At 34.1% G+C, this 12,039-nt stretch overlaps 1 protein-coding gene across 2 annotated transcripts in view; it reads right to left on the bottom strand.

Moving 5' to 3' along the window:
• Nucleotides 1-9,153, bottom strand: part of NKD2 (NKD inhibitor of WNT signaling pathway 2) — a 144,656-nt gene extending 135,503 nt beyond the window's left edge. For both annotated transcript variants that reach the window (XM_053714356.1, XM_053714357.1), the window contains exons 1-3: nt 8,714-9,153; nt 8,551-8,577; nt 6,828-6,925 (exon numbers count right to left, since the gene is read on the bottom strand). In XM_053714356.1, coding sequence (XP_053570331.1) covers nt 6,828-6,925; nt 8,551-8,577; nt 8,714-8,738 — 150 coding nt within the window. In that variant the 5' untranslated portion in view covers nt 8,739-9,153. The remainder of the gene's footprint in view (nt 1-6,827; nt 6,926-8,550; nt 8,578-8,713) is intronic.
• Nucleotides 9,154-12,039: the final 2,886 nt, after the last annotated feature.

Raw genomic sequence — 12,039 nt, 5'->3', positions numbered from 1 at the left:
AGATCATCTTAACCTATTGGCGCAGCTTAGCAGGAACTGAAACTATTCCCATTGGCGGCACATTGGCTCCTGGCTGCACGTGTAGTCGCCTCAATCGGCTCGTGACTGCACGTGTAGTCAGTGAGTGGGACAGCAGTGTGTTTGCAGCAAGGGCAGTAGTTAGTCGGACTCACAGAGCTCTGAGGGCAGCAGCTTTAACACTGAGCTGAAGTCAGAAGTCAAAGTGTTTTTATTTTTTGGCGGCTAGCTCCCAGTAGTGCACTGCTGCTCCTGCTCTTTATATATGTATAGGAAGTGGAAGCTTAAAGTGAAGGTCAATTCCGATGAACTAGTGACCAGTTTTTAATAATCCTATTAAAAACAAAGGGCACTTTAATTTATCAAAATTGACATTTCACTCGTTTTCTTCAAAAACTTACCTTTTAATCCTGACAGCAGCTGCAGCGCTTCCTCCGCCCGTCGCAAGCCCTCTTCGCGGGTCCAAAATGACGAATCCAGCTTCCTCCAATCACAGCGTTGCCTCAGGCCATGATTCCTCCGAGAAGGAAGCCGTGATTAGAGGAAGCCGTATTCATCATTTCTGACGTATGAAGAGGTTTCCAACAGCCGGGGGAATTGCAGGATTAAAAGGTAAATTTTTGAAGAAAACAAGTGAAATGTCAATTTTAATGAATTAAAGTGCCCTTGTTTTTATTTTAATAGGATTATTAAAAACCGGGCACTAATTCATCAAAATTGACCTTCACTTTAAAAATGCTTGATGATGAAATGCGAGTGTCTGTATCTAATATTCCACTAAATATTCAGAAACTGTGTTCATCCCATCAACCTCATTCATCCCATTAAAATAGTAGTTATTGGTGTTACTAAACTTTTTTTTAATTTTTGCACATACTTACTGTTACTTGTAAATACATTTCACTATTATATAATTTATGTTTGTGTCCGTATCTCTTAAAACAAGTTTAATATCCTGTTTGCTACAACTGAATTACTGTGTCGCGAAATTATGTAGGTCTAAAAAGTGTGTCACCAATATGAAAAGTTTGGAAAGCTCTGTACTAAACCATATGTAAAGATGACTGTGATGTTTAGAAACAATCATTAAATAGCTATTTGACTGGCTGAGTTAGATATTCTTCCTGATTTAAAGAATAACATTGCCCTGAAATGCTCCCTTATTATGAACACGAGTTACTCACAATGTCACCTCAACCAAAAAGGTAAATGTATACTACATTTAAGCACACTTTTTTTTTTTTGAAAATGCAGAATGCTATCTACATAAATACTACAATTAAAACAGTTAATTTAATGAGTTTACAAATATTACCCTCTCTAATATATATATATTTAACCCTGGAAAACATTTTTCCCTGCAAATAATGCTATTCTATTCTCCTGGACCAATGTATTTTAAAAAGGCGGAAAACACAACATTTTCTATCATCAGCGATCAAATTAAAGGGACAGTTTACTCAAAAAATTTCTCCCCTTTAATTTGTTCCCAATGATCCACTTTACCTGCTGGAGTGTATTAAATTGTTTACAAGTAGCTCCTTTACCCTTATATTGGCATTTGAAATTGTTGATTTAGCATGTGGTATCCCCACCTATTCTGAAAGTTTGTGGCCGCGCGTACCAGCTATACATAAGCTTTGTAAACACAGCCAGCAGAAGAAATTACAGATATACAGCTGCATACACTTACATTGAAACAGGAAGTCAGGAAGTATGCTGGTACACAACTGATACTCAAGGATTGTTTGCTCACTGGCTACTAAGGGCAACTCCCAAAACTCTACGGAACAGGGACACACCTCCAAATTAGTCACAGTTAATATCATAAAGTTGAAACCAAAGTTTTTATTTTCTCTATTTGAAGAGCTCATCCAATGATGTGTACAAAATGTAGTCTTAAATACTTTTATTTTCATTAATTTGGTAAACAAACAAATTAATTATAAAATCCTCAATATGGGTTTCTTAAAACAATTGTTTTATTGTTATACTCTCCAAGATGAAAAATGGGGCAAGCCTGATGTACTTAACATTATTAATACAAATACAGGGATGTCAAAATGCTGTTTTTTTTATTTAGTTTTTTTTCCCAGTGCTAAATCATGATTGTCCCTCTCTGCCAACAGATCTGTGGGAGTTGCCCATATCAGCCAGTAAGAATTAATTACACAGTATAAGTTATGCAAAACTATGCTAGATTCCATTTTAAGGTAAATAACGTTTACCTAACCTTTGTCATTTAAAAATAACTTTATTATGTCCCATATATTAACTTTATTTTAGAACATTACCCTGTTAATTCAGCAGTACAGTAGTCTGTCTTACATTAAAACAAAATAAAAAATACATTGGCACAATGTATTTGATCAGCATGTATGTGCTGCTTTAACATACACACAAGTAACACTGGAAAATATAGCCTAGCAGATATAAAAAAAAAATTGCACTAAAATCACATAAAACCTATATCAATACATAAATAATTTAATGACTGAAAGGTGTTTTATTCCAATGTAAATATTGTGTATTTGACCAGATTGTGTGGTTTACGATGTCATCACCAAGTACATGTGTTCCCTCACTGTGCTGTAATATAATATTTTTGCAGACATCTGGAACCATTACATTTCTTTAGCTGTTTGGCAGTTATTAATGCAAAATATGCTAGATAAAACAATGAAACAAAAGACATCTTGTACCCTAAGATGAAAGGAAATTTAGGAAGACTGAAAGACATATTTTATAGTTTTCAAAAGAAATGACTTAACATACATTACATACTTCCCGAATAGGAGTCATCTGATCATCATCATCAAAAAAAAAAAAAAAAAATCCAATGTATAATAGGTCAATAAATAAAGAGTTTGCTTCCAACAAAAAAGCACAGGAAACTTAAAGGGATATGAAACACATTAAGCCACCAATCAGCAAGCGCTACCCAAGCGAAGAACCAAAAATTGGTTGGCTCCTTGGCTTACATTCCTGATTTTTCAAATAAAGATACAAAGAGAATGACGAAAATTGATAATAGGAGTAAATTAGAAAATTGCTTAAAATTGCAAGCTCTATCTGAATCATGAAAGAAAAAAAGGAAAAAACGGTGTTCCATATCCCTTTAAAGGAGTATTAAATACAGTAGAACTAGGCTGACCATATTGCCGCTTTAAGAAGGAACACATATGAAAAATACATATGTCAGGGTTCTTATACAAAAATGTATTTAAACAGCCCTGAAAACAGCCCTGACATGTATTTTTCATATGTATCCCTTTTTAAAGTTTTAAAGCGGCAATATGGTCACCCTAAGTAGAACTGCACAATCAACAAGTGCATAAGAAAAAGACAATGCAATGACACATAACCTGAATTCTTGCCTGACAAATTAAAAAAAATGTCCTTACATTTCCCTGCCCCCTGTGTTATGCGACAGCGAATCACAGACTCACATACATATACACTGTGAACTCTAGCATATGCTCAGTAGAAGCTGGAGTGTTTTTTTTAATTGCTTGCTCTATCTAAATTATGAAATAAAAATTCTGACTGTGTTGTTCCTTTAAAGGAAGAATACATTAAAGGGACACTGAACCCAAATTTTTTCTTTCGTGATTCAGATAGAGCATGCAATTTTAAGCAACTTTCTAATTTACGCCTATTATCAAATTCTCTTCATTCTCTTGGTATCTTTATTTGAAATGCAAGAATGTAAGTTTAGATGCCGGCCCATTTTTGGTGAACACACTGTGTTGTTATTGCTGATAGGTGGATGAATTCACCCACCAATAAACAAGTGCTTTCCATGGTCTGAACCCAAAAAATAGCTTAGATGCCTTATTTTTCAAATAATGAAAGCAAGAGAACGAAGAAAAATTGATAATAGGAGTAAATTAGAAGGTTTCTTAAATTTGCACGCTCTATCTGAATCACACACAAAAAAATTTTGGGTTCAGTGTCACTTTAACTCTTGCAAAAATGTTGTCGGAGCCAACGCATACACAGTGTGTGCTGCTATCAGGGTGCCAGGCTCCAGTATTTTAGCAGGCTGTCCAGTAAAATCTTCACAAACATACTGGACGGTTACATGTTACATTTTTAAAGTCTCTAAGTGTTAGCTAAATGTAAAAGACCTCATATGCCTTGGCACATTATAAATATGGAGCAGAAAGAAGTGATTGGCACTCAAGGTGGTCAAATCACTTATGTTTACATGTGTTACTGTCAACCAAAAAAGGTAAAATAATGTATTTGTATGTTACTAGCAGCCAAGGGGTGAAATGACTGCTCAGTTGTGAAAAATATCAATTGTGGGCTCAAGAGTAGGGGCTAAGGTAAAGCTTTTGGGGACATTATATGACCCTACCTACCATTGTGCTCAGTGACAGTCAGATTGCCCAGTATTTTTTTATTTTATAGAACAGCGGCAACCCTAGCTGCTATGCAGTAAAAATAGTCTTAGGGCACAAAAACAAAAAATCTGAACTGAACTCCCCCTGCTGGTAATTTTGACATCATTGATAATATCACATATAACATTATAAATGTCTGAATTTCATATATAATACACTGTTATTGTATGTCATCAGTAAAAATGTAAGAAATAAATTTCACATTTATAAAGATTACGTTTAAACATAAATTATTTTTATGTGGCTACCCCAAGGTCACAAAAAACTATACAACACAAGTAATGAAATACTATACATTGTTGTACTTTTAAAGGGACAGTCTACTTGACATTTTTTATAAAATAATTCCTTTATTACCCATTCCCCAGTTTTGCATAACCAACAGTTATATTAATGTACTTTTTACCTCTATGATTATTTTGTACCTAAGCCTCTGCATATTGCCCCCTTATCTCAGTGCTAAAAACAGGCAGAGCTTTAAATGTTATAAAGTTGTGCAACGATGGGGCATGGGTAGTAAAGGTGTTAACTATCTTATTAAACAATAAAAAAAAAATCATAATAGACTGTCCCTTTAAACAATGTTAGGAATTTTAAAGGAATTATTAAAATTCAATCAAATGAGTGCATTTAAATTAAACATATTCTTTATCTTGAGAATGTATGTATCTATTTTGCAGGGACTAATGATAATCATGTATGTTCCACATGCTTTTGAATTGTATCTTTATGAAGCATTTATTGACTATGCAATTCTACTGTGTTTAGTTGTCCTTTAACCCTTTCGTGACCGGGTTATAAAGTCTACATCGGACATATTTCAATTATGGGATCGGGTCTGGGGGGCATCCCTATGACGCTAGGAACGCCCTCCAGACCGCGATCAAATCCTGCAAGCGCAGTAGGCTTCAGGACAGCCGTTGGCTATGACGTTGTATTCCGTCATAACGGCTTTAAAGCCCAGCGCCATTGTGACGGAATACAACGGCATAACGGCGGCAAAAGGTTAAATTCACTTTTATTTTCAAACTTACTTTGCTCATATGCACTACTGGGAGCTAGCTTGTGACTGGTGTCTACATACATTTTTCTTTTGTCATTGGCTCACCAGATGTGCTCAGCTAGCTCCCAGTAGCGTATTGCTGCTCTTTGCAGGGGTTAAAAACATACAGTCATATACAAGTACTAGAGCGATAATAAAATGCTCTAACATCCTAGATTATTTTCTTTTTGCACTTTTACATCCTTTCAACACTTCATCCTAATCACACATTTATAACTGTTTCAAATTGATCTCAACAGAGTAGGAAACCTTAGTTACAAGATGGAGGTTCCCATTGGTTTATGGACACAAACTTTCACACTTTTGTTTCAACATTTAAATGACATATAATTTAAAAAGCATGCATGTGCATAGTCTCATGCTAATCTTCCTTTTGAATTAATCATTCTGTCTAGGATCTATTGAGTGTTTAATGTTCATTTAAATATATCATACTACAAAATGAATATAAAGCTGTTATTTTGTTAGCAGAATGTGCAGGGTTTAGCAAATTAGGAATAAATCACCTAAAAACTCTAGTAAATCTGTTTATCATATCTCCCTTGTGTGTAGCCAATGGTCAACAAATCTCTTTACAATTTAGGAATCAGTAAGAATATTTAGGAGCCAGTGGTATGTCTATAAAGATGTATGGAAAATAATACAAAAACTTAGGAGCAAGGGGTAAAATCCTAAGTAGCAACCTGGCTCCCAGGTTTGTAGAGCCTATGTATGTATGTATGTAGCAGGGTCAAGTTATCTTCATATTTTAACTTCCTGCCTGTCTAGGGTAGGGTCAAACATCTTTTTCAGGGGTATTTCCCAGCATGCAGATATAATAAATAATGTATGCTACAATATGTTATTTCAATCAATTAGATACATTTATTTACTGTAGATTACAATTTGAGTAGACTATCTAATTTTGCAAATGGCATAATAAACTCAAAAATAAAAAGAAAGAAAGAAAAAAAACACATTCCTTGCTCAAAGATATAAGACAACACTTGTAAAACTCTGTTACCCATGAGTCATTTAACCTTTTTCTCTCCATGAATAAACCTATTGACCTTTCAAATGTCTATGTTCTCATAAATCACTGTAGTCTATTTTGGAAATTGTAATTAAACCAACAGTGCTTCCTAAGTTCCAGTACACTTTGAAGTGCTCTGTACTTACATTCCTAGAGTGTCCACATTTTTACTGAAAATAGCAAAAAAAAAATTCTGAGTATAAATTTGTAAATATGTTCCAGTAAATATAGACTGCAGAGTTGGTTGTAATATGTAGTAATAATGAAGAAAATTGTAAATATTTCCATGTGAGGGGTGTATATGATAAAATATATTGTGCCTTACCTGTTGCCTATCCTTTAGCTTGTATTCCATTCCACTGAAGCGATCACATCCCTCAAATCCTTTGCGACTGATGTAAGCATTCACCACAAAACTGTCTCCTAAACCACATTATAGTAAGAGGCAACAAAAAAAGACTGTTAGCTAAAATAAATACCTAAAAAAAAATCTCCTAAAAAGAGGTGGGTGGCAAAAGCAAGCAAAATAAAAGTTTGTTGACATATGGGCTTGATCACATTCTTAGTTGAAAACATAACAACTGGTAGTAACAAAAAAATCTTCAAAGGCTTGAATGGAAATGTGAGGTTTTACTACTTGTTGCTAATTTTACAACTAGAATATGCTTGACACTATGTGTACTAGAAAGTGGTAACAATAAGCAAATGACTGTAAGCAGATTTAGACTTGAAAGCTAAGTGTGAGTAGAAAAAAAAAACAACCTTAAAAGGACTCTCTAGTAAAAAATTAACTTTCATGATCAGACAGGGCGTGCAATTTTAAACAACTTTCTATTTTACTTTTATCATCAAATTTGCTTTGTTCTCTTGGAATTCTTTGTTGAACGCTAAACCTAGGTAGGCTCATATGCTAATGTCCAAGCCCTTAAAGGCTAAATCTTATCTCAGTGCATTTTGGCAGTTTTTCTCAGCTAGACAGTGCTAGTTTATGTGTCATATATATATATATATATATATATATATATATAAAACATTGTGCTCATTTCCATGGTGTTATTTATGAGTCAGCACTAATTGGCTAAAATGCAAGTCTGTCAAAAGTACTGAAATAAGGGGGCAGTCTGCTGAGGTCTTAGATACAAGGTAATCACATAGGTAAAAAATGTATTATTATAACAGCGTTGGATATGCAGAACGGATAATAAAAGGGATTATCTATATTCTTAAACAATAAACATTTTCACGTAACCCGTCCCTTTGAATACAATAAACCACTAGGATGCAGTGCAGTACTTGTGATCAAAACCTTCTGTTGTGATTATCAATCACTCTAGAGAATTTGGTTGGGAAGGACAAAAAGAAACAAAAAAGACAATTAGCTGGAGTTTAGGGAGGGAGAGAGGGTCACTTTTGGTATCCTTCTGTCTCCTCTGCTTTTTACTAACCTACAAAACTTGTTGACTGATGGCAAGAAATACTCCACATGACTTGCTTTAAAAATGTGATCAGCATGTGGGACTTAAAGGATAAAGTAATACAGTCCCAAGCAAAGGGAACATGGGGGAATACTTTCTACTCCAAACTAAAATGTTATTTAAATAACTCATATATCACAAACAATTATTGTACAACAAATACTTAAATGTAAATACTATACCAGTAATTGAGATAAACTATAGCCATTTAAAAGGTTTGTTTTATCCAATCCTTCACAGAGATTTGAATTATGTGAATGTACTTTTTTATACGAGCAGTTTTAAGAAAAAAAATTAAATGAACTAAAAATATTTTAAATATTTGTATGCAGTTTATATATTTTTAACGTTTTTGTTTGGGTTTTTTAAGGCAGGATTTATCATTCTAGAGGGAGATTCTTTATAGAGATTTACAGCTTTTAATTATAGCCTTCAATACCGCATCAATCTATAACATATTACAATTAATGTCATATAATCTGCAGGCACGTACAGGCAATACCACCTATATATATATCCCACTCTATAAGGAGCTACACCACGTGAAGAACTACAAATAAAATTGCTGCTCACCTTCTGGATTTTCTCTCTTCTTGCATGCTGTCAGGTCAAAGCATCCACAACAGTCAATACCACACAGAAAGATAAATAAAAAGAAAAAAAGGAACAAATATTTACATACTGGGGGATGCAAACTTATACTTTACTTTAGTATAAAGTGGATAATTCATCTTACCGTGCTTGGAATGCAATTTCCCCATGATTATTTAGATGTTATAGTATCCCAGCCTTTGCTTCCTTTTTAATCAGTAAATCCTGAATTTGTTTTCCCTTTTTTTTAGGATTCCAACCTACCCCTGCGATACAAGCAGGAGATCATCTAGCAGCAAGCATTGTAATCCAACGTGAAACAAAAAAAAAAATCCCCAAATCACAGCCAGATAAAAGTCCACACGTTAAACGATCAAAAAATGTAGCAGTCCATAAATATCCTATCACTTTGCTAAGCGATTCCCAATAGATGCTTAAGTGATCATCTGTGGTAGCCCTGTTAGAGCCTGATGTAGCCTACTTGATTATCACAATGTAGGTAGTTGATAGAACGAGAATTCCAATTCTCATAAGAAAAAAAAAATAAGAAACAATATATTTAGGACTATTGTGTAGCAAAAAGAACCAAACACTCCGGCTTCTGAATATGCTCTGAGCACTCTGTACACTGGTTACAAGGTTTAAACTACAGTCGCAGCAGCACCCCTAGTGTTCAATAATAATACTGCAGAAAACTTCCCCCCTCTGTTAGGCCTCCCTTTCTCCACTTTCCTAATGTCTTTCATCTGGAAATAGTCGGAAGAATGCAAAGCGAGTGGGGTGAAAAGCAAAGATGCTCTTAAAGCGCAATATACTTGGAATGGCTTTGATCAGCCAGCATAGTACAGCAGTAACACGTGTTATTGATGTCAAGCAGAGAAGTAAAACTGCTCTATTTAGTTGTGTGTGTGTTTTTTTTTCCCCTAAGGAAAAACAACTTTGGTGTTGCATTTTTAGAAACAATCTAACTCTTTTGAAAAGTCTCACTGATCACGTGGTTGTTTCATTATATGCAATAGAGGGTGTGAATATATCTATACAGTTAAAAAAATAAAAAAAGAAATCAGCAAAAGGTTTTAATTATGCTGATATTCCAGACTAGAACTGATCTAATCCAGATTTTTGGAAAAATCTCACAGGAAGTAATAGTTATATTATTCTCTTTCAAATATATATGGTAACCATCCATCGTTTAAAAGGAAAATAAATGTTTTCAAAATTCTACAAATAGAAGGTTTTGTTACATAATGCTTGAGGTTTGATAACCAGACCTGTATGATCTGCTTTAGATCAGTTTTAATTCATGCCTGCTTACTCTGATCTTGAGGAAGATGGTTTTGAAACACTACTGGATTTTTTTCTAGGAAAGAAAAAATGCATTCTTTGCTGGAAATGAAAAATAAATGTTCTACACCTAGGATCTGTCTTGTTGTTACATTAAAGGGACATTAAACACTAAATAAACGCTAGACAGAGTGATGCATTAAAAAAAAAATATATATTAGTTTGAGAATAACATGTAGATTTATGTTTAGTTTTAAAGTTCCTTTACTTGATTAAATATTGACAAAAAAAGTGTAAAGTTTTAGTGTCTATAAAACAATGGGAGCTGCCATGTTGTAACTTAGGTTACCTTCTCTGCTGTTGCCAGTTAGGGACAGTTATAAATAGGTCACTAGAGTGTGCAGCCAATGGCTGTGTGGAATATAACAGTGTTCTGCACTTCCATTTGCAACAGGAACTGAAAGCTCACAATTTCAAAATTGAATTAAAGGAAAATTAATCAAAATAAATATTGACAGTATATTTTAGATTTATTTTATAAATACAATTTATCATTTAACATTACCATCTCAAAGTGTTTAACGTCCCTTTAATTACAATAATTATAGATTACACTTTCTATAATTGATTTATTAATAAAAACATTTTTTTAAGGCAAATTATTTTACTTTTGTTAGTTCTGGAGTAAAACAAATCGGCTAATAATTCCTGCATTATTTTTATATTATCCGGACCAATATATTGTGAAATTACTTTTCTAAAGACAATGCGTAAAATTCACAAAACTTTATTTAGATGGCAATGTTTACCTGTTAAGTTTGATTAGTGTTCTAAGTAGCAATACCCCACCCCCAAGATGAAAGTCATTTAATCTTAAAAGTTCTGTCAGTAAAAGGATATAAAAGTGAAAAAAGAAAATGCTGTATGTTAGAGCATGTTATTTTTGCAGTAGTGCATGTAAATAACTGTGGCCTAGATTTGGAGTTTGGCGGTAGCCGTGAAAACCAGCGTTAGAGGCTCCTAACGCTGGTTTTAGGCTACCGCCGGTATTTGGAGTCAGTCAAAAAAGGGTCTAACGCTCACTTTTCAGCCGCGACTTTTCCATACCGCAGATCCCCTTACGTCAATTGCGTATCCTATCTTTTCAATGGGATCTTTCTAATGCCGGTATTTAGAGTCGTGGCTGAAGTGAGCGTTAGAAATCTAACGACAAAACTCCAGCCGCAGAAAAAAGTCAGTAGTTAAGAGCTTTCTGGGCTAACGCCGGTTCATAAAGCTCTTAACTACTGTGCCCTAAAGTACACTAACACCCATAAACTACCTATGTACCCCTAAACCGAGGTCCCCCCACATCGCCGACACTCGATTACATTTTTTTAACCCCTAATCTGCCGACCGCCTCCTACGTTATCCTTATGTACCCCTAATCTGCTGCCCTAACATCGCCGACCCCTATATTATATTTATTAACCCCTAACCTACCCTCCACAACGTCGCCGCCACCTACCTACAATAATTAACCCCTAATCTGCCGACCGCAAAGAGCCGCCACCTACATTATAGCTATGTACCCCTAATCTGCTGCCCCTAACACCGCCGACCCCTGTATTATATTTATTAACCCCTAATCTGCCCTCCCTAACATCGCCGACACCTAACTTCAATTATTAACCCCTAATCTGCCGACCGAATCTCGCCGCTATTCTAATAAATGTATTAACCCCTAAAGCTAAGTCTAACCCTAACACTAACACCCCCTAAATTAAATATAATTTAAATCTAACGAAATTAATTAACTCTTATTAAATAAATGATTCCTATTTAAAGCTAAATACTTACCTGTAAAATAAATCCTAATATAGCTACAATATAAATTATAATTATATTGTAGCTATTTTAGGATTAATATTTATTTTACAGGTAACTTTGTAATTATTTTAACCAGGTACAATAGCTATTAAATAGTTAAGAACTATTTAATAGCTAAAATAGTTAAAATAATTACAAAATTACCTGTAAAATAAATCCTAACCTAAGTTACAATTAAACCTAACACTACACTATCAATAAATTAATTAAATAAAATACCTACAATTACCTACAATTAAACCTAACACTACACTATCAATACATTAATTAAATACAATATCTACACATAAATACAATTAAATAAACTAAATAAAGTAC

The sequence above is a fragment of the Bombina bombina genome, chromosome 5 (assembly GCF_027579735.1).
Source record: "Bombina bombina isolate aBomBom1 chromosome 5, aBomBom1.pri, whole genome shotgun sequence".
Classification (NCBI taxonomy): domain Eukaryota; kingdom Metazoa; phylum Chordata; class Amphibia; order Anura; family Bombinatoridae; genus Bombina; species Bombina bombina.
Note: the sequence above shows the minus strand (reverse complement) of the source record. Positions and strands in the feature narration are given on the sequence as shown.